Genomic DNA, 23,982 nt, shown 5'->3' on the forward strand with positions numbered 1-23,982 from the left:
ATAAACTCTATTTGAAAAAAAACACACACATATAGCATGACTAGGGCAGCTAATAGTGTAAAATCTAAGTATATTGAAAAATATAAAGATATATAAAAGGCTTTCATAATGCAATCGTGCAGAGGTAAACTGCTTCATTCAATTACACAAAAGTGATTCTGTACAGTTATCTACATATAGCTCCATGAGAATCCTCTTCAGGAAAATGAAATAATGAAAATCCTCATCTTTAATTAATAAACATATGGGAAATTATTAAAATATGTACCTGACCTACCAGATCTCAAAGCAATTTTTCAAAAAGAGCAATGATTTTTAACGAGAATTAAATCATCTCAACTTCTGATTCCCAATGGCATGTTCAATTTCATTTTGCTTTATTTTGTTTTTAATTTAAAAGCAAGGGGGTGAAAAAAAAGGAAGATGACAAAATAAGAGAGAGTAGTGGTATGTGATCCACAGCTATTAACCAACCCAAAGCTGATAACAGCCAAGTACGGTCTCTTCAGAGAATTATCTTTGGGTTTTCAGCCTAGCACGTTAGAGCTATTCTAACTATTACACAGAGAGAGAAGCTTTCCTTACAAAGAAAAAATACTGAACTAATCTGGGAAAATATCTGCAAACTCCCAGCGGCCACATGTTAGTTTACAATGTGAACTAATACAAAAGTCTAATTTTAAAATGCCTTGTAGGCTACAAGGTCATACGTAAGAAAAATTTCCAAAATACTTACTGTTCCTTTAAACCAAGCCTACATTAACCATGCTGTTTTCAATTAATATGAATCAAAATAGATAATTTACATTATGCCTGACATATTCATTCTTTTTTCCTGACGACAAATGCAATGCATACTCAAGAAAAAGTGCTTGCAGAACAGTTAACTTTGCACAAAAAGGTGAGAATGTGAGCGTGGCTGAATGGAACTAAAAACAAAAGGAAAACAAGGGTGAAGAGAATCAAATACAATTTGGACTCTTTTAATGAAAACTTTTGATCAAGTATTGACTTCTAAAATGTTAATGAGAATCCAAGAAGGAATACTAAGAAATTAATGTTCTGAAAACTTTATGGTGCCCATTATAAAGAGGGTATTTTGGATGAAAATTTAGAATAAAATTTAACTTCACTCTTTATAAATAATTCTACACCATATTGCTTATAAGTAAAGAACACGGACATACACCTCTTAAGGCAAGAAATCTACAGTCTTTAACAGTGTTAGACACACACTATTTCCCCTTGCTTTTAAGATTGTCTTTGATGTCTTCGTTGCAAGTGAAGAAAACAAGGAAACACTGTGTAAATTAGACGTTCATTAGATATTTCTCAGTATTTATAATTCACAGATCATCCCATACTACTTGAAAAGCAAATTATTCTCCTTGTTGATTTTGAAGAGTTAAGAATTTTTTAAAAATTATTTGGGTAAGTGGCCTTGGCGTAGACTTCAATAAATATATTTAGAAGAAACAGGCAAGTTATTACCATGTGAAAAAAATATTTTAACCATTTGTTCAAAATTATTGTAAGTAACCACCCTAACTCCAGAAATGTATCCTAAAGCCCAGAAAAATTAAAGCCAAACCACGGTTTAACTTTTTAATCATTTTCATCATTCTAGATTGTTCATGCTGATGAACATAGTATCATGGCTTTATAGATTTCCTAGATACAATTTCAACTTGGCTGAGCCTGAAAACTCATCTCATGTTAGGAAAACCAAGAGGATTTGTTTTTCCTTCTTAGAGTGTTTAAAAACAAACAGCTATAAAGGGGAGAAAACATTTAAGTATAAGATCAGACAAAGCACACACTCAGATTTACTTCTGGACTCAGATGTACCCTAAAATTGAACTGGAAAAATAAAAATGCTAATTATGGTACATGTAAACATCTATTCAAACTGATAAAGGGCAAACATAAAGTGATAGTGTCATATTATTGTAACAGTCGTCTCCAGACAGGAACAGGTCTTGCTGCTGTAGTCACAAAGCTAAATTCAGGCAATGATGATCTCCCTCTGCTGGAAAAAGAGAAGACTATTAAAAAAAACTTTGAAAACAGTAAATAAATCTAAAACTTGAATCATACCATACAATGACCTTAACTTTTTTAAAACATTACATCTGAGAAAAGAATCAAAATGAAAGTTGCAGACAAATTTTACAAAGATCAACCATGGTTTAAAATTATTTTAACAAAACGTCTCTGCAACATGCTTCACTGAAACATTAAGCTGCACAGATAACAGCTCGGCAACACGGTTATGATCCAAATTTTTCATTAGGAAATGTCATCATGGACCATATAGTAAATTTTTATCAGTGTGGGTTGGCAAAGTAACAATTTTAAGAAATCATTAACAAATTTCAAGATATTGATAAAGAAATAAAAGCAAGAACAATTGTCTTAAGTTTCCCAAGGACTACAAAATAATCGTGAGCTATATATGTAATTTCCTTAAACTCCATGGGATAACCATTTCATTCTTCAATCACACTGTATGACATAAATACTATACTAAGCATAATGATAAACAACAAAAGTAAATAAAAAGGAACATATCAAAATGAGACAGTGTTTGGTATACAAAAGAAGACTAACTTGGATGATGAGATAAGAGGATGGATAAAATAAAGTAACAGGGAGGGAAGGGTTAGAAAAGAAACATAAATTGGTACAAAAAAGTAAAAAATGCTTCAATTATACTAATCTAATAAGTACATAATACTGATAAAATGCAAGAACCAAATTAGGAATTTCTCTACTGAATAAGTATAACGTTTTCATTAGAAATTACTAATGCATGTCAATCAAATTCACCAAGGTTTCTTTCTTTCTTGGGTCTTTTAGATAGCTATTCTGGATATCAGATAGCTATCATCTGATAATCTGCTGTCATCTGATAGGTATATAATAATCAGAGAGCAAAAAAATCTATTCTTCTCTAAAAGCCTGTATGCTGTATACATACCTTAGAGCAACTAGCCCGTTCAAAAGTTAATAAGATAGTTTCTGAAAATATGGGAAAAGGAAATTTTTTCTTTCTGCCTTACAAATATTGTATGTTCATGATTTATCCCTAGATTAAATTTCTACTTTTAATCATATAGGGTTTCAGAAGAATGGGAATAGCACTGTGAAAGACCAAAAATAAGCTAACAAGCTTACTGAACTAAGCTAACAAGCCAAAACTTTTACACAGGACATTTTTGTTTTAAAATGCTAAGATTTTTTTTGTAAGGGAAAAAAAAAAATATCTTACAAATATTTACATAAATTCTAGGACTAAAACTATTTTTCTATAATTAGTTTACACTACAGGTAAGGAAAAAAGGAAGAAAATATAAACTGATAGTTTGTATGATACTCTAAAATAGCCATTGATATTTCAACATACTAGATGAGCAACTGTTTGCTTTCTTTTTATAACCTTTAGAACCAGTGAGTATTGTTCCAAGTAAGACTGAAAATACAGTCCCCATAAAACAGTTCTAGTAAGAAGAAATTTCCTCCAATTAAACCATACTTTTCACAGGTAGTCAGCTAAAACAGTGAAGTCTTATCTTAATAGTAAACTATCATTTGATACATTTGATCATATCACAAAATAAAACAAGAGCTATGGAATACTATCCCATTCATGCAACATGATTTCATTAAATGCTGAATACTGGTTAACTACCAAAATTAACTTTTAAATGTTACAATTATCCAATAACATTTAAAACAACACTGCTATGTAGAGACATAAGATACTGAATGAAATATGTAAAATGACAACTCCACCATCCCTTGAGGTAATCCTAATCAATCTTTTAACAAATGATATATAATTTCCTTCAATTTTTTCCTGAAAAAAGTAGCTGTCTACATCTCAATTCCTTCTTCATTCCCACTTCAGCCCAGATCTATATTATAGCAAAGAACTTCTAAGGAAAACTGCAGAATTAAAAAATGTATTTCAAGTTTTAGGTAAATACTATAATAAAAAAGAGTTCTAAACTCTGAGTTTAGAACTGAAAGGAAGTTGTAAGTACGAAGAAAAAGTGCGAATACAGAAGTTAATCTATACTTTTTAGGCTAAATGTAATTTGTGTAGCAAAAGCAAACATCTGGAACAGTATACAAAACTGTACCAAGACACACTGTATGACTTATCATAACCAAATCTAAGTTGCTTCTACTGATGACAGAAACAGTAACAGCAACAACAGGTAGGGAGAACTGGTATAGATATGTTAAACTGTTTTAGATCAAACACTAATATACTACCAGGGAAACTAAAGATGTGAAAGGAACCTTAAGAGATCATCTGCTGCTGCTGCTAAGTCGCAGCAGTCGTGTCCGACTGTGCGACCCCATTCGGACCCCATAGACGGCAGCCCACCAGGCTCCCCCGTCCCTGGGATTCTCCAGGCAAGAACACTGGAGTGGGTTGCCATTTCCTTCTCCAATGCATGAAAGTGAAAAGTGAAAGTGAAGTCGCTCAGTTGTGTCTGACTCTTAGCGACCCCATGGACTATAGCCTACCAGGCTCCTACGTCCATGGGATTTTCCAGGCAAGAGTACTGGAGTGGGGTGCCACTGCCTTCTCCAAAGAGATCATCTAGTCCAACCCTTTTCATTTTACAGACAAGGAAACAACCCTAGATAAGTTAAGAGACTTCTCTGAGGCCAGAGAATTAGTTATAGAGCTTGGGAACAAAAGCTAAATCTCTTAACACTTGTCCAGTACTCTACACTTGCTCATCTTTGAATATAAAAAGTTAATGGGATGGACTAGATTAGTGGCTCTTGACATTTCTGTTCTTACACACTGATAGAAACCAAAAGGCTATCTTACTCCTGAAATAGACATTTAATATTCCAAAATGTTAACAGCTTACTAATTGCTATGGAAATTCCGCTAAGACTATGTGTATATTCCTCCATCACTATTTGTAACAAACCCCACTGGTACAATACTTAACAGAATCAACTAAGATGATCCCAATTGATTGAGAAGACCTTCAAGAAAGATTTCTGGAAAATTGATAAGAATTAACAAGGGAGGTAATTGTCACTCCATCATTGGAGATTTAAATATGCATTCATTCATTAATTCATCCCACAAACAACTGAATGTCCACTATGAGCCAGGTTTTATGATAATCACTAGAGATAAAGATGAATAAGACATGGTCCCCTTCTTAGAGGAGCTTGTAATCTAGTGGGGAAGACAGACATATAAACCAGATAAACTATATTACAACATAAGTACTATAACAGAGATATGAACAAAGTGCTGTATTAAAAGGGATGGTTAAGGTATGAACTGGCTAATGACCAAAGACTAGTAATTTTGTGTAACATCTACTACATTTACTGCAAACACAATCTCATGCCCGATCAATAATTACGAAGGAGGTAGCAACATAGTTTTTTAAAAAGTTGGCACTGAAATCAGAGTGCCTGTCTTCAAATCTAGTCTTTCTATTTACTAGCTATCACTCTGGGCAAGTCATTCCATCTCTATTAGCCTAAGTTTCCTTACCTGTTAAATGGATATCTTAAGTTTTAAATGAGAACACATGAAAGTACATGTAGAGTACTAGTATTTTTTTTATAAACATACTCATTAATTTAAAAAATCCAATAGCAATACTAAATAATATTTACAATTAAAATATTAATGATAATAAAAATATAATTATGAACCTGATAAATGTTGCTAATATTTAATCCCCATACTTTAGGACCCAATCAAAACATACTTGCGTTCTGATTCATTCAAAGCAACATGGTGTAAAACATTTTAATTTTAGGTTATGACAGAATTTAAGAATAGGGAAAGTGATTAGCTATTTATGAATTTAAATAAACAATATATGATTTCAGTTACATTATAAGGGAATTTTACAATAATTACACAATAGCACACTAAAATTTGCTAATCAAATTATAAAGCCAAAAATCAGTATGGAGATTTAACTGGCCTTTGAAAGATTTTCTTTCTTTATAATACCTGTTTGGTGTAAAGAGAAGAAACGTGAGCCTCTGCCAATTTGGCATCTTTCACGACTACTAAAAAGAAAAGAAAACAAACTTACCTAATGAATCAGAATAGCACATAGTCAACATACAAGAGACTATACATAAAAATATATCACAGCTCTAAGTATAGTAAAGAAGTTCTGAGTAAAGTCACTATTTTGACAAAAGAAATCTGACTGTGAAATTTTAAATATAAACATGTGCATCAACTGCAAGCCAAAACGTTCCTATGAAACAGAACTACCACTGGGAGTATATATACAACTTTAAGTGGAGGAAGAAAAGAAAAAGAGGAACAGCATCCATGAGCTACTCTACTGGCAAAAGACTATGGTGGTGAAATTACAGTTTGTGACTGTGAGGACCCCAGCATGGGAATAAAGTTTTTTTGTGTGTGATTTTCAATATAATCACTGTGATCTCAGAAGGGGCAGAAATACTTGCAACCAAAAGGATAAATTTTAAAAGATAAATATGTAGTCTCCCACCCTCCATTCTACAAAGAACGCATTTATTTCCTAGAAACTGCTATATCAACTTTCAATGATCATGTTGTCAGAGAACATGAGAGAAGTCCACTTAAAAATCACAATATTGTTGCAAATGTCAAAGATTTTTTTTTATAGAAGTATAGGAAATGCACACTTAAAATATCAGACTGGAACACTTACCAAACAGTGCTTTCCTAAAGTAGTATCTATAGTACATTTCTTTATTCATACATCTTCAAATGGTCAAGTTTTCTTTCATACATCCAAAATGTAATGTGATGTTTTCTTATTCACCAAATGTTATCTCTACTTGAAGTCTGGTTCCAAACTAATCAGCCTGCTTTTAAATTTTAAGACATCTGTTGAAAGTTTATAGGATCAAACCAAACTGAAGTGGTATAAATTTTAAACAATGGATTGTACATTATTGTAAAGGTACCAGTAACCATTATTAAGAATAAGTTAGTGATTATAGCTCCTTTTGTGATAACTGGGGAGAAGGGTAGATCACCATCTGGAATGGTCTATTTATTTTAATTCTTTTTCTTTTCTTTTTTTTTCTTTTTTTAAATCAAGGAACATTGTCTTTTTTTTTTTTGTCATTGCTTTTTTCTTTTCTTTTCTTTTCAAGAGACCATTCCACTTTATTTTTTAACATCTGAATGCATAAGGACTCAAATGCAAAGCAGTCATACACCGTTATCATTAAAACCCATATGGTAAAATACATACACAAGTCCAACAAAAGGCTAATACATAGTAAAGCCTAAGCATACTACTATGTAATATTATGAATACATAACTTGGAGACTTTAGTTAGAGTACTATGTTATCTATTCATTTTTTGAAAACATTCATTAAGATTTTAAATGCAAATTCATTCCTTATTTGGAGTAAAACAAAATTCTCTAAGTTATAACAAGTATTGGTCATTAAGTCTTCAGACCTATTCATTAAATTACAAAGAACCCAAAGAATTCTGTAATGTTCAGTAAGTATGTAATAAAAACATTGCATATGTTTCTAGTGTGATGTCTTTACCAATTGTTTACTGAAATAAAACGCAAACATCAATCTTTCAAAATACAGGATTCAGAAGGTAGTTTTCTTCTCTTTTGTCTATTTGTGAAATCCATCTTCATCACATTTTACCAAAAATTGTTTTTACAAATATGTAAAAGTACATTAGATAATACTAATGAAACACAGGTAGAGTTCTATCATATGCAGATCAATGATCAGTCAAATCATCTTCTCCAAGAACGAGATTCATTGTCCTCTTCTTCTTCATCATCATCTTGAAGTAATGAATCATCCACCAAAGACTCTTCCTGAAACTTTAGGTTAAAATGCATTTAGGAATTTACCCAAAAAAAAAAGGAAAAGAAAAAAGGTGACACTTTTAAATACTGATTACTCTCAACAGAGTCGAATACAAAAGGTATTTCTATAGTTAGAACATTCAAGAAACAAAAGCAACCTTTATCCACTCAAAGGTTTCTCAATACTATCTATTCTATTGCTTACATCACAGATACTAAAAAAAAAAAAAATCAAAGCCATAAGCCTTTGTACATGCCATTTCTCCTGCCTCTCTTCATCAAATTATGCCATCTTCTATACCTACAAAACATTGCTGCACACCTTTTTTTTTTTTTTTAAAGAAAACATCAGTAATTCTTCTCTGACACTAAATCAACCAATAACTTGAATAAAGTTTATCAATATTTATATTTCTTTTCTGCTGTATGTAACAAACATTTTCTTTTACAGCATTCTTTTCTTTTCCCCATTCCCTTCATAAAGGCTTCTCAGACTACTTTTCAAACTTTTCAAAATACCTAATACCAGGAGCTCTCCTGCTTTTCTCCCCATTCAATTCAAACTCATGGAAGGACAAAGGTATAATCTAAAATATAAAATGACAAATCATGTATATGAGTTTCAAAATACACATTTATTCTTGCATTTGACTATGGACATGTATAACAGCCTCAAATGCTCTCCAAACAAAATGAAGTGCCATAATGAAAATCTGATCAAGGTAAAACATGGAACCATTTAGTTTTCCCACCTTACCTTTATTCCTTAACTTCCTCAATTTTTTTTCCTACAGCTTATTTCATGATTAAACAAAACAGAGTTGCTTATTTTTAGATTTTTGGTTTCAAACGGCTCTCCCACTTCAGTGGTCTTTATGCTCCCCCCTCTCAGCCATAAGACTAACTGCTGTTATGCAAGAAAAAATATACTATTCCACACCTATATCTCTGCCAATTATAATGCCTCTCTAACTATTCCCAGTCCAAGTTCTTGGTTATGAAAAGCTTTTTTTTAATCACTTGGGGTTCAGCTACACTGCTACCACCTCCTTCAAGATTCTTCTGGAAAGAAACAATCATTCCTTCCTCTGCGTACCCACAGCATATTGTTCAAATCTTTATTCACCATATCAATCTGCCTTTTATTATAATTAGTTTCTTGTGTCTATCACCACCTTCTTTTCCAGATTGTATTGCTCCTTGATGATAGGGACCGTGTCTTATTCATTTTTCTGCCTATTGCAGTATCTACCATATAGCAGGCATTCATTCTAATGAACTAAAATGATATGAATTAAAATAAGACCTGAAATGTCAATAAAGTAATTAAGTAAATATATACTCTAAAACTTAAAATATCACAAGACTTCCTGTGGATAAAAATCTAATGAGCAATTATTGTCTTCTAAGAGTAAATGAAAACTGAGTATATATATGATTTTCAGATATTCTTTTTGGATTAGCAATCCACAGTTACCATTAATACATAAAATTTAGTCATCTGCATTTTATCTGCTATCCCCTGCCTGGAAAGTAGCTCAGGAATAAAAGCTTTATGTTAAAATCACAGCCATAGATCATATTTTATATAAAAATAAACATTTAAGGGTAAAAACAAATGAAAAAAAAAAAAACAAACATACTTCCTCTTCATCAGGTTCAACTTCTTCTGTTTCGACAGCTGAAATATTAGTTATTGGCTTATTCCATGCCAGCTTTAGATCCTGCCCTTTGAAACGAGCTCCATGAACTGCAGCCTAAAACAATGAAAAACATTGGAATACAGAACATTAATAATTTGTGAAGAGAACAATGAAATGCTATAGTACCTAATATTAAATACAAGTGAAGACAGCTGTCTATTTTTGCTTTGTGGTTTATTTCTCTATTTACTATTTATTATTGCAGTTTATAATTTACTTTATATTGTTATTTATTTCTAAAGTCAGCCTAGTGATTTGAGTAGAGCTATTTCACTACTGGCCAATATGTGACTAGAAGAACTATGTCTCCAAGTCTACAGTAAAATGGTAACTGCTACTCAAGGCAATAATTGCAAAGCACTTCAAGGTTCTGGTTTTATATTTTAATTCTTATTAATTCACAAATGACTCATACAAAATACAACTATCTCACACAAAATGTCTACTCATAAAATTCATGTTTTCATCCAGCTAAAGAAGGCAAAAAATGTTAGTGATGTCATCTATAGGAAGTTCTTCAAAAATTTCTTATGATCTAATTTTGCACATCTCTATATTCAATACTTACTTCAAATTCACAAGGTGAATCTACAACTCTCTGAAGTTTTAGTTTTAAAATTATTTACTGGGTGCTGTCATCCAGGCTTTGTTGTTCAATTTACCCGTTATGCGTATGCATTGGTCTCAGTTGTGTCTGACTCTGTGAGACCCCATGGACTGTAGCCCTCCAAGGTCCTCTGTCAATGGGATTCCCCAGGCAAGAATACAGGAGAGGGCTGCCATTCCCTACTCAAAATTTACACATTATAAGGCAGAGTAAAATTAGCATAAATCTAAGTAGCCTGGGATTTTTGGAATGCTAAGTGAGTTCTGGTTTCAGCTTCAAGGCATCAGTTGCGTGAGCCCCAAACAAAAGTCACCTGACCTTTGAAGCTTTGAAGTCAGGCAATGACTTTTTTCTAGCTATGAATATCCTAGATGGCATTTTCTTTCAATATAAGGCTGTTTCATCTACACTGAAAATCTGTTTACAGTAGCCATCTTCATTAATTATTTTAGCAATAACTCACAGCAGCTTCTGTATTGGCACTTGCATTTTTATATTATGGAGATAGATTCTTTCCTTAAACCTCATGAACCAATCCTGCTAGCTTCAAACTTTTCCTCTGAAGCTTCCTCATCTCTCTCAGCCCTCACAATATTGAAAACAGACAGGGCATTGCTCTGGATTAGACATGACTGAGCGACTTCACTTTCTTTATGAGGATACTGTGGCTGGATTGATCTCCTCTCCAGACCACTACACTTTCTCCGTATCAGCGGTAAGGCTGTTTCACTTTCTTTTCCTTCTTGTGTTTACTAGAGTAGCACTTTCAATTTCCTTCAAGAACTTTTCCTTTGTGTTCACACCTTGAATAACTGGCACAGGAGGCCTCGTTTTTGTCCTAGCTCAGCTTCTGATATACCTTCCTCACTAAGCCTAATCCTTTCTAGCCTTTGACTTAAAGTGAGCAACGTGAGACTCTTCCTTTCACTTGCATGCTGAGAGGCCACTGCAGGGTTATCAACTGGCCTCATTCCAAGGTTATTTTGTCTCAGGGAGCAAGGAGGCCCGAGAAGAGGGAGAGATACAGAATGGCTGCTTGACAGGGCAGTCAGAACACACATATATTGACTGAATCTGCTATCTTATATGGGCACAGTTTATGGTGCTCCCAAACAACCACCATTTGTTCTGCGGTCACCAGAACAAATATAATAATAATAATGAGAAAGTTCGGAACATTGCAGAAATTACCAAAGTGTGATAGAGAGACATACAGTGAGCAAATGCTGTTGGGAAATGGTGGCGACAGATCAGCATAAAGAAGCACTGCCACAAACCTTCAATCTGTCAAACAAACAATAATATCTGCAAACTGCAATAAAGTAGAGCACAGTAAAACAGGCATACCTGTATATGTGTGTGTATAAAAACCACACAGTACAGAATTATATGGGAAATATCAGGAGCCCTCAATTTATTTTCTTTATACGTGTGTATATATGTGCTATACATGTATATGTATATGTGCACATCTGTATATGAATGCATTTTTTCCCCCACTCCCAGCTCTGACCTCTGAAAAAAATTGTTATAATTAACATACTCAGTAGTAATGAGCATGCTTAGTACTCAGACTATGGTCTTTAAATACCTTTCCCAGTAATAAGAACCAGAGCTCCTTAGAGAAATGGCCAGTTCATGGTCTGGAAGAGAAAATGTATAAGATGAACCTGGAACACCTTTTCATACCAGAAAGAAAGAAAATTTCATAACCCATTAGAGTCCTGTCAAAACAACTCACAACAAACCTATATAGTAGCCACTAGCCAAAGACAGGACACATCAGTAACTGAGAACAATGGATCAATACCCATGAAATGTTTAAATCTATGAATTTATAATTATATAATACCAATCAAGCTAAATCAAAATATGCATTTATTATGGATCCCTAAAGGAAGAAAGTAAAATATTTATAAGAAAACCAGGGAAATGTAAACTCTGACTGGGAATTTAATAATATTTAAGGAATAATAATAATTTTTAGGTATAATAATAGTATTGTTTTATTTTATTTGGCCTCTAATATTGAAAGAGACACACTGAAAGGCTTACAGCTGAAATGATATGACTGGGAATGGCTCCAAAACAAGGAGGTAGAGTGTTGTAGTGTGTGGAATATAGACAAAAAAAGATTGGCCGTAAGTGGATAATTGCTGAAGCTCAATGAGGAATATGTGGGGGTTCATTTTACAATTTTCTCTAATTTCTAGCTTTGAAGTATAAATGAAAAGTCTGTTTAAGCGCTGAAGCATTTTATTCATAAGCCTGCTCTAGGATTTTGCCTATTTAGTCTTACACAGCATCATTCGAAGTTTGCACCAAATTATAAGTAAGGCGAGCAGGCAAACATATGACAGAAGGGGAAAAAAGAAAAAGGCTTGAAGATCTGACAAATGAAGGAAGAAAAAAAGTATGAAAAGTAGTTATGAGGTAGGCTCTGTATCTTACACAGAAAATGATTCTAGAAACAACATTTGGAAAAGACTGTGTCGGGGTCCAGCCCCGGTAGATCCAGGTAAATTCGAAGGAGAGACGGCTTTAGCGATCAGAATACGATAGCTTTAATTAAATATTAATTAGACATATAAAGAGTAATAGAATGAGGATAGCTCAGTAGGAAAATTCAGTGGAGAAAAGAGGCTGAATAACTTGGTTTACGTGGAAAGCTAGTAAAATTCCAAGGCAAGGAATTTACATCACCTACGTAGGCCACAGGCGTCCTCCCGTTCTCCCGAAGGAGAGGAGACACTAAGGCCTCCCCGGTCAGATCTTGGAAGCCCAGGCATAATTAGTAGGCTTGACGAGCCTCCACGTTCTAGATGGGGATTCAGCCAGAAGGTGAGAGAAAGAACGACATGGGGAGACCAGTCTTTCGAGGAACTGATCCCATTTTTTATTTCTCCAGGGTCTGTTTTTATACACTGAGATGTTATACAAAAGTCACGTGGGGTCAGCAGTCCTGACTTTTATTAAAGTCAGGTGTTTCATACAAATGTATACAGAGGTCTTAGGGGTGCTACATCATCTGGCCAGGGGGCCTGCTGACAATTTATGACCCTCTCCTTGTGACAGCAGTCAGTCAACTAGAACACTTATTTCTCCAGGGGTGATTATTTTTAAAACAGACGCCACCTTCTGAAGGTACCAGATAAAGTTACATTCCTATAGGGTGGGGGTGTAGTGGGTTTTAATTAAGAAAAGAATTTACTTAGCCTAAGGTCCAACGTGATTAATATCAAAGGTTAATACTTATTTCTCTTATATGGTAGTTATATTCATTAATGTGTATAAGGGACAAGAGATATGGAGATATAGCCATAAACATTGGCTCAACAAATGAAAAACTCTTCACCAATTTATTTTTTTTAATTTTATTTTTAAACTTTACAAAATTGTATTAGTTTTGCCAAATATCAAAATGAATCTGCCAATTTCTAATCAGCCCACTATACTATACTAATAGTTTTTTAAGTTCTCTAAAGAACCTGTTTTTAGAAGGTTTAAAACATCTCGTGCCTCTCACGGTTGAGAGGCTGTGAACAATCACATGTGTCCAGACAAGCCTGTCAGGCGGGCTAGAGAACCTTCAGAGGAGTTTGTAGGTTGAAACACTCCTATCACGCCCAGGAGTTTTTATTAACTGGAGCTCTAAGTTAACTCCTTCTCTGAAAGAGGTGGTGGGGGACAGCCCCCCGTAAAGTCAGAGGTGTAGGTGAGAGCACAAAGTAGTAAAGTAGGCAGACTCTGGTTTTGGGGGTAGATGCTCGAGAATTTCCAGGGGGACTCCTGAGGCTCGATCCCGCCTTTGTGTATGTTGAGCCTCCTTCCTCATGACCTTTGCCACAGGGGGAGGTCCTCACGCTGGCTCCCGATACTGGAATAAGCAAGGAGTGTTTGCCTTTTGCCTTTCAAGTTATTTAGATTATAAATCTAAACTGAACATACAAAATGCAGCTCTTCACAAACTTACTGACAAGAAAATCCTTTGTTAGAGTGCTTATAAAACCAATGTTCTGCAAAAACACTGTGGGAAAAACAGACCTAAGTCAGAAGAGCTAGAGCTATAATCCCAGTATATCTTTCTTTTTTAGTAATCATAATGGTAAAACTATCTATAAAATAAAGTTAAAGCCAAGTTTATTAATGTTTGTTAATAACCACAGTATATAATGTTTAGGCAGGAGTTACATTAAAGAACCACCAAAACAAAACTCAAAACATGTAAAATCTGATTTTCAGAATTTATAGAGAAAGACTTCTATTTCTTTAGCTTTAAGTTCAAGTTACATGGCCACTTTCTCGCAAGCTTCAGACTTAGATTTACTAATTCTCATAGCAGTGTTCATCATATAGCAATACTTAACTATTAAGTAAATCAGTAAGAACACACAGACTGTTAAAAACACGATTTGATTTCTCTTGACTGAATCCACTTATACACTTAGTTCTTGCCACAGATTTACTATTTATTCAGTTAGCCCCATCAGTTTCTGACTTGATGTTGAACTATCCTCTATGAATCCAATTTTGTGCTTCTATCTTCAGGTCTAAAGAATGAGAGTTTTGAAATCATTTCTTCTATCTTGTTTCTATTCAGTTTCATTGAATTAACAATCAATTCTCATTGACACACAGACACACACAAATATTAATAATAGCTAACACTAAGATGGAGAAGGCAATGGCACCCCACTCCAGTACTCTTGCCTGGAAAATCCCATGGACGGAGGAGCCTGGAAGGCTGCAGTCCATGGTGTCACTGAGGGTCGGACACGACGAGGCGAATTCACTTTGACTTTTCACTTTCATGCATTGGAGAAGGAAATGGCAACCCACTGCAGTGTTCTTGCCTGGAGAATCCCAGGGACGGGGGAGCCTGGTGGGCTGCCGTCTATGGGGTCACACAGAGTCGGACGCGACTGAAGTGACTTAGCAATAGCAACACTAAGATGGTTTGGGCTTCCCAGGTAGCGAACTGGCGTCTCCTGCATTGCAGGCGGATTCTTTACCAACTAAGCTAAAAGAGAAGCCCACAGTGGTAAAGAATCCACCTGCCAATGCAAGAGACATGGGTTCAATCCCTGGGCCTGGAAGATCCCCTGGAGAAGGGAATGGCAACCCACTCCAATGTTCTTTTCTGGAGAATCCCATGGACAGAGGAGCCTGGCCGGCTACAGTTCATAGGATTGCAAAGAGTCAGACATCACTGAAGCAACTTAGCATGCACGCAAGATGATTTACTATGTTCCAGGCACTGTGTTCTAAGTAAACTTTATAAGTTTTGAATCCTCACAACTACTGGGAGTTGAGGCATGGGTGTCAAAACCTACCAGTAGAACAAGAGGCTCTTTCATTTTGCTATAAAAAGCTTCATACCTCTTTTGAGTTTGGGACTGTCAAGTTTCATCTTTGGGACTGACTCGCATAAAACAGGAACTTAACTATTCTATTCTAAAACCAGATCCTGGTTACTTATAAAAGTATAGTAACAATTCAGAGTAGGAAAACTAACTTTCTAACCAGTCATAGGAAGAGGTCACTTATTTCTGTCCTCTTTGGGTACTTATCCACCTTTAGTACATTGCGGGTGGTGACAGACAAACCGGAGAACAGAAAATAAAGCAACAGGATTCATCGTCTAATTAACCAGAGTCAAACATTAACCATCTTAACCTAAAGTTAAAATGATTCTGTTAACTCAACCTAAAGCTAAAATATTTCAATATCTTTTCTGAGGAAAATTTCTTACTTTTCAGTCATATTTGAATGTGTTTGATTATCTTATTCCTTGTACTTTTACTTTAAAATATTATGCATCTACTGACTTAAGAAAATAGATAATCATCTAATACAATGGTTCAGAAATTATGAACAATGAAGTATTTGGAAATAAACATTAAGAAAGGTGGACAAATTTATTTTCCTGGGAAAGCCTATCCTTTGGCTTGAGTTCTATCCATCCACATATTGGCATTAAATTTTTCTTCATTATATATAATGATAGTGATGAGAGGCCTGGCATGCTGCAGTCTATGGGGTCGCAAAGAGTCGGACACAACTGAGCAACTGAACCGAACTGAATTGAGTGATGGGACAAGTAATTTTTTGTACTTTTTAAGCATTCTTCTTTGAAAAAATTAAATATTGGTAACTCAATGTCAAACACACTAATTTTTAAATTGCTCAACCTAACTCACATCAGATCCAAGTTAACCAAAGTTGTTCTGTCACTTATTCAATCTTCACATAATTTATTGTTAAAATTTATCTTTACACATTAATCCCTGGTCTTTCAACTGACTGCTATTTGCTTGGAAAATATATACACAGTATAAAAATATATATTAAAAAAGTTTACACCTGAGAGAGAAAAAGCAAAACCCAAGAAGGATGGTATATGTCAACAGATCTTACCTATTAAAAGCAAAACATCCAAAACTTACTTAAGAGGCAGAAAGTTTTTTTTTCCCTCAGTCATGTAAATAAACAGGGAGAAGTAACAATACACATTTTTTAAGCAGTTACTACATTCACAAATTTGGTAAATACTATAACCATCTGAATGTAACTACCATTGTTTAATAACATGACTACTTTCCAGAAAACAAATAGAACATAAAAGGTGGTACTCAATCTACCTATTCAACATTACTTTGAAAACTGTCACTGAAGGCATCATTTAAAGGAAGCTCATTCTTAACTTACACTCTCTAATACCTCTGAGAGAAAACTAGATCAAAACTCTTTTTCAATATAACACATATACATACAAACTTATAAGAAAGTTTTAAACTTTAATCAATTATGAATTAGCTTTTGTTTTCACAAAAGACCTTTAAATAAAAAGATTTCTTAAAACTTAACAAAACTCTAGGATATGAAATTCCTATAAAACTATCCACTACCCACCAATCTAATTCTGAAACTCCATTATTCCAGGGCCCAGTTAACACTTCCCTGAGACTTCTCAGACACACAATCTTTATATGATAGACTACGATGCCCCAAGAACAACTCACACCAGGGACATCCCCAGCAGTGCACTGCCAGGGGGTATTTACTAGACGAGGGTAAATCAATTTAGAAGATTTTCAAAACTTATTTAGACCGCAATCATCTCAAAACTTTTGAAAACCATTCTACTCTTCCATTCCCCATTCATATTAGGTTAACTGTTTGGAATGCTTAATGCACTTTCCCAAATCAAAAGGGTACATCTATTTCTCTGCAATCCTGAACAAAGAATACACAGAGTTAAAAACGTTACTATGAATCCCCTACACCTCGTACTCATTTTTCTTTTTTTAATCTTTTAAATCCAGAAGAAAGACAAGGTTGCACATACTTCTGGTCATTTTTTAGAAAGATAATTCAAGATATACATTTGAAGACAACTACACTGAAAGGTAAGCGCCAAAGAATTGATGCTTTTGAACTGTGGTGCTGGAGAAGACTCTTGAGAGTCCCTTGGACTGCAAGGAGATCCAACCAGTCCATCCTAAAGGAGACCAGTCCTGGGTGTTCATTAAAGGACTGATGCTGAGGCTGAAACTCCACTACTTTGACCACCTCATGCAAAGAGTTGACTCACTGGAAAAGACCCTGATGCTGGGAGGGATTGGGGGCAGGAGGAGAAGGGGATGACAGAGGATGAGATGGCTGGATGGCATCACCGACTTGATGCACATGAGTTTGGGTGAACTCCGGGAGTTGGTGATGGACAGGGAGTCCTGGTGTGCTGCGATTCACGGGGTCACAAAGAATCAGACACGACTGAGCGACTGAACTGAACTGAACACTGAAAGGACTCTAAAGGCTAGCACTATATATTCATGTCTTGGTAAAAAGCTGTAGAGGCCTAGATGAAGATATCCTGAGCTAGGGACACTGCATGGTTCAGCCAACTGAGGCTAAAAAGCAGCAGATGAGGATGATTAAGAAGAGTAGCCATCAGGATTATTATTTCTGCTTCTACCTTACACTTCACCACTCCTTCTGTCAAAACAGACTTGTTTTGGGCCAGCTGAGAAAGGGAGAAAGTGAAGAGGCCCTATTGTGTTAAAAAGAATGGAAGAATTCCTGAAGTCTCAAGACAGTACAACTTGTCATTCAACTTGGTGACTAGCTATTCTAACAATTCCATGTTATATATCAAAACTGCCTAACTGCTTTAGGACATTCTTTGTGGCCATGAATTCCACTTCATATGTGCTATATTTTGTCAAACTGTAGTTAAGCAAAAAAAAAAACAAACCACTTATATTAAAACTTAATTGTAATATTTATAAAACATTTAAATCTGAATTTTAATAAATTAGATTATTTGTAATACTTACTGCTTCAGCTTCTGCTCGTGTCTTGAATGTAATTACTGCATGAAGTGAAGAGTCATCGATCTGACAATCTTCAATTTCACCATATTGCTTTAAATTAAAAAAAAGTATTTCCTCCAAATAAATATTTTGAAACATCCAAAATGCTAATGGTTTTAAAATATTAAAATGCCAACAAATATAGCCCAGAATACATAACAATTCAGGGTGATAAGAAAAAAAACTATTAGTAATTCATTTTAGTACTTGATATTGTAAGATAAAGGGTAGTCTTATTTTCAAATATTATTTTACAATTCTATACTTTCTAGTATTAGGGAAACTTGACTGAACTATTCTTTATTTTTTAAATTTTTATTGGAGTATAGTTGCTTCAAAATGTTGTATTAGTTTCTACTATACAGCAAAATCAATCAGCTATAAGTATACCTATATCCCATCCCTTCAATTGAACTGTTCTTTAAATAATGGAAACATTGGTCAAAGACTGAGTTTCTTTATTGCCATTTCTTTTATGCTCATTATTCTAATTCCAGAAAATGCTAAGTCCTTTCTAAAGCAGATCATTATCCTCAGAATATTCTTTGAGTTTTTTTGATTCCCAATTTAAAGCTGGGGGGCAGGGGAGGAAGAGTCAGAGAATTTAAGTAATTTTTCCAAAGTAACTAAGTTAATTACCAGGATGAGAGTCCAGGTCTTTCAATTCCAAAGTTTATCTGACTGCTGTTTACTCTTACTCTACACTCCTCTAGAACACATTCTTTGAGGACATTTACAAGCTAAGCATATTAAATTATGCTTGCTTTGGGTGTGCTGGATTTTATTTTTTCCATGTATAGGAAGATCTTTCTGCAAATAGCAGAAAACAGCACCTTTATCACATAAAACTTCAGTCCCTTATATATCATTACTAATATCGTCCTTCTTTCTTACCCTCAAATAAAATTAAAACCACAATCTCATTAAATGCACACACTACACAAAGAAAAATTCTCTAGGGCATAGTAAAGAAAATGGACCACAGAATCAGTCAGACCCCAGCTCTGTTAGTGTTAGCTGTGTATACTTGAACAAGTTCCTTAATCTCTTCATGTTTCATTTTCCCAATCTCTACAATAAGCACAATAAAGGTACCTACCTCAGAGAGGTGTCAAAATAACTCATAATATGGTGAGTTATATAAAGCATTCAGAATAAAATCAGCCACAAAATAAGTGCTGTATAAGTTTTAGCTGTAACGTTTTATTTCTATACTAATTCCAGCGCATAAATTAAAGCATTTCATTAATCACAATTTGTAACAATGTTTAGTACTATAGGTTTTTTCTGATACCTGTCATGTTCATTTCAAGTCCCAGGTTGAGATAGAGAAGCTATCTTATTTAAAGACTGACAATTTTTAAATGTTCATTAACACTACTAACTGAGTAGAATTTGAATCTCCAAACTCATGCAAGAATGAATATCCATTTAGAGGCTCTGAATGTTTCTAAGCTTTTCTAAGCTTCCCTCATAGCTCAGTTGGTAAAGAACTCACCTGTAATGCAGGAAACCCCAGTTCAATTCCTGGGTCAGGAAGACCCCCTCGAAGAAGGGAGAGGCTACCATTCCAGTATTCTGGGGATTCCCTTGTGGCTCAGCTAGTAAAGAATCTTGCCTGTAATGTGGGAGACCTGGGTTCTATCCCTGGGTTGGGAAGATCCCTTGGAGAAGGGAAAGGCTATCCACTTCAGTATTCTGGTCTGGAGAATTCCATGGACTGTATACTCCATGGGGTAGCAAAGAATCCAACACGACTGAGTGACTTTCACTTTCTTTCACTTTAATGTTTCTAAAACCAAAACTGTTTTAGCCTTATCAAAACACGTTCCTAAACTCACCTTGTCTAAATTATTTTAGCATATTCTTTAATAATTTCCTGATTAGCTATATAACTATATGTAATACACTTAAGTTTATCTGGATCTTCTTCCCCTTGGGAAGGTACAGAAACAGGGTGTATAGTAGGTCCAAGCCAGAAAAAACTTTCTGATTCCTTTCTGTATTCCTTTAAAGTCATAAAGCATAAGATATTCCAGACCCATCACCGTTAAATATTAATCATCTTAGTTATTTCTTAAACATACACCATTTCTTTCAATACCTCTTGATATCCTAAAAAACTATAGTTTCACATCTGTAACTACAGTTAACAGCCTGGAATATAACTGTGAAACATTTAAATCTGAACATTCAAAAGGTTCAACTACCTGTGTACCTATCTACAAGCTTACCCATCCTTTAAGACCCAAGTTCCAGTTTTACTACCTCATGAAACTTTACTGTTCATTTACCATCATATGCCTGTGTGAAAAAAAGTTCTCTAAGCTATTGAAGCAGTTATAGTTTTTAATAAATTTAACTTGATTATAAATTATTTGTAGTTTTCTTTAACTGGTTTGTGTTAAACCATTATATGTAAAATCCTCTAGGGTAAAGAACTGGTTATTTACTTTATATACTTTATCTAGAGCAATTACTCTAATGCTGCAGGCAAGACTGATGCTTAGTAACTAACTTTTGTGATACCACTAAGAATCACAACATGTAAGTTAAAAAGGCCTTTAGGCAGACATAATCTCCATTCTGCACATGAGCCCAACAGATTCCAGGATATCCACATAAAATAATGGATTAGCAGGGACTAGACTCTTATTCACCTTCCTCACACATCACTCTATTACCATTAGACTGACTAATTATACCCTGGTATCAATTAGGGCAACTTCAAGATCTTATTCCAGAATTTTGTCTTGTTTCATTTCTACATTAGCTACATCAAGAATAGAGTGTTAATGAATAAAATTCCACCTTAACTTTTAAAAATCTGAATGGCCCAAGCAACATGCTCAATTTTTTTCTAAAAGTAAATATCAAATGAAACTAAACTCTAGGACTTCCCTCTCTGAATCAATAAGTTTAAATCATTCCTGTCATAATATCTGAAGGCCTACTAAGTGTAAGAAAAGTAACATTTCTTTCATACAATGATTAAACAGAAAACTCCTACAATTTGTTTCTTAAATAATTAAAAGATTATTATAGATTAATCAAATGCTTTGGTGAGATTAATGGGTTTAAATTACTCATTTCATTTTCATATTTTCTCCTTTAACATCCATTACCCCCAACAATGTATCAGTATTTGTTTCGTTGGACAATAAGAAAGTACCGCAAAGTGAGGAAGAAGATCTTCTCTATCACTCTCTGTAAATGCAGAAATCTCCAATGCCCTGGGACGGTGATCCACCACAGCATGACCAGGCACACCTCGACCTCGGCCTCGACCCCTGCCTCGGCCGTGAGCTGAACCTCGACCTCTTGAATGAACTCCTCTACCACGACCAGATGAAAGAATCCCTCGCTTTGCAGCCTAGTAGAGATTAGACAAACAGGTTAAACAGCACCATTACGAACACAAGCCAAGTGTTATACTCAGATGAGTCACACATCTGACATCAGTCATACAACTGAATATCATATTCAAAGAATGCCCTACAGAAGCATTTAATAATTCAAGCTAGAGTTTTAGTTTTTAAAGTGAAAGGAAATTGAGCTAATGAATTCAGAAAACAAAATAACATTAATTTAAGCAACATTGTAAAATTATTAAATACACCTTTTCTACTAAGTCTTTACTTTCCAAGACATCAAACTATATCACAAAAAGGCCAGCCATTCTTGAGTTTCAAATAATGCAGTGTTGAATGTTACTTCAGAAGTTAAACACAGAGATACAAAATACATATATATATATATATATATATAAATAAGTACATTTACACTATTATTTATTTACTAAAATTATAGGCCAAAATTTTTTAAATGATAATTTTTTTTTAAAGTCATACCAACACAAGCATGAAATCTCCAGAAAGGTTAAAACACAATTTCTACGTTAACATAAAAGAAATTTATGTTTTTCAAAACTTGTTATCTTAGACAGGACACACAGACAACCACTTAATTTTTCAAAGTAAAATACATGCAGGTTTAGGACTCCAACCTATGGTTTCCTATGACAGACAATACAGGGTCTTGAGATAAGAACAGTGACTGCTGAATGTTAAAACTCTTTAATACCCAGATCCCAGTACTAAATTAGATCTGTAATATGCAGAAAGTGAAGAAGAGCCTCTTGATGAAAATGAAAGAGGAGAGTGAAAAAGTTGGCTTAAAAAAGCTCAACATTCAGAAAACGAAGATCATGGCATCCAGTCCCATCACTTCATGGGAAATAGATGGGGAAACAGTGGCTGATTTTATTTTGGGGGGCTCCAAAATCACTGCAGATGGTGATTGCAGCTATGAAATTAAAAGACACTTACTCCTTGGGAAAAAAGTTATGACCAACCTAGATAGCATATTAAAAACAGAGATATTACTTTGCCAACAAAGGTCTGTCTAGTCAAGGCTATGGTTTTTCCAGTAATCATGTATGGATGTGAGAGTTGGACTATAAAGAAAGCTGAGCACTGAAGAATTGATGCTTTTGAACTGTGGTGTTGGAGAAGACTCTTGAAAGTCCCCTGGACTGCAAGAAGATCCAACCAGTCCATCCTAAAGGAGATCAGTCCTGGGTATTCATTGGAAGGACTGATGTTGAAGCTGAAACTCCAATACTTTGGCTACCTGATGTGAAAAGCTGACTCATTTGAAAAGACCCTGATGCTTGGAAAGATTGAGGGCAGAAGGAGAAGGGGACGACAGAGGATGAGATGGTTGGATGGCATCACAGACTCAATGGACATGGGTTTGTGTGGACTCCTGGAGTTGGTGATGGACGGGAGGCCTGGCGTGCTGCAGTTCATGGGGTTGCAAAGAGCCGGAGATGACTGAGAGACTGAACTGAACTAAACTGATGTTGGAAAAAGAAAATCAAGTTGCTAAAAAATTTAGAAGAAAGCATTATTTTCAGAAACAATAAGCTAAGATACAAAAAATTTAGTTGTGGCAACAATGATAAATACAGACAAGTACCAACTACACTAATGACATAAATGTCTCTTTACATCAAAATGTAATTATGATTTTTAAATATCTTTCCGCTTTAGAAATTATCATGTATTAGAGTTCAATTTTATTAGCTTTTTCTGATACAAATAATCATATAACTAAACTATAAGAAACTAGTTTTTTCTCTTTTAAAAACACCCACAGCACCACCTATAGGCAAAACTTGAGTAAACATGTTCTTTGATGTTAATTCTACCACAGAAACTCTGATCCTTATAGTAACTCAATGTAACATGTCTATATATGCATAGAACATCTCCATAAGAACACCTGAAAAATCTTGAATAGATTTTGGTTCCAGGAAAAAAACAAAAATAGAAAAGGAATAAAATTTACTAGAAGTCGAGAGACCAGCTGCCACCTTTCATTAAATACTAAGAGATTTTTCTGTTAGTTCTAAAAAAATTTGCTAACCTCTTCCTTCTT

At 34.6% G+C, this 23,982-nt stretch overlaps 1 protein-coding gene across 16 annotated transcripts in view; it reads right to left on the minus strand.

Moving 5' to 3' along the window:
* Positions 1-220: 220 nt before the first annotated feature.
* RBM26 (RNA binding motif protein 26) overlaps positions 221-23,982 on the minus strand; it is a 97,244-nt gene continuing 73,482 nt past the window's right edge. For 7 of the 16 annotated variants that reach the window (XM_055542748.1, XM_055542747.1, XM_055542741.1 and 4 more), the window contains 4 exons: positions 21,713-21,913; positions 18,505-18,591; positions 9,499-9,612; positions 7,166-7,870 (listed from right to left, as the gene is read on the minus strand). In XM_055542748.1, the coding sequence (XP_055398723.1) occupies positions 7,781-7,870; positions 9,499-9,612; positions 18,505-18,591; positions 21,713-21,913 (492 nt within the window). In that variant the 3' untranslated portion in view covers positions 7,166-7,780. Of the gene's footprint in view, positions 2,030-7,165; positions 7,871-7,891; positions 8,443-9,498; positions 9,613-18,504; positions 18,592-21,712; positions 21,914-23,982 lie in introns of those variants that run through there. The other 9 variants (XM_055542739.1, XM_055542735.1, XM_055542744.1 and 6 more) reach the window with 6 other exon arrangements.

The sequence above is a fragment of the Bubalus kerabau genome, chromosome 12 (assembly GCF_029407905.1).
Source record: "Bubalus kerabau isolate K-KA32 ecotype Philippines breed swamp buffalo chromosome 12, PCC_UOA_SB_1v2, whole genome shotgun sequence".
In the NCBI taxonomy this organism is placed as follows: Eukaryota; Metazoa; Chordata; class Mammalia; order Artiodactyla; family Bovidae; genus Bubalus; species Bubalus kerabau.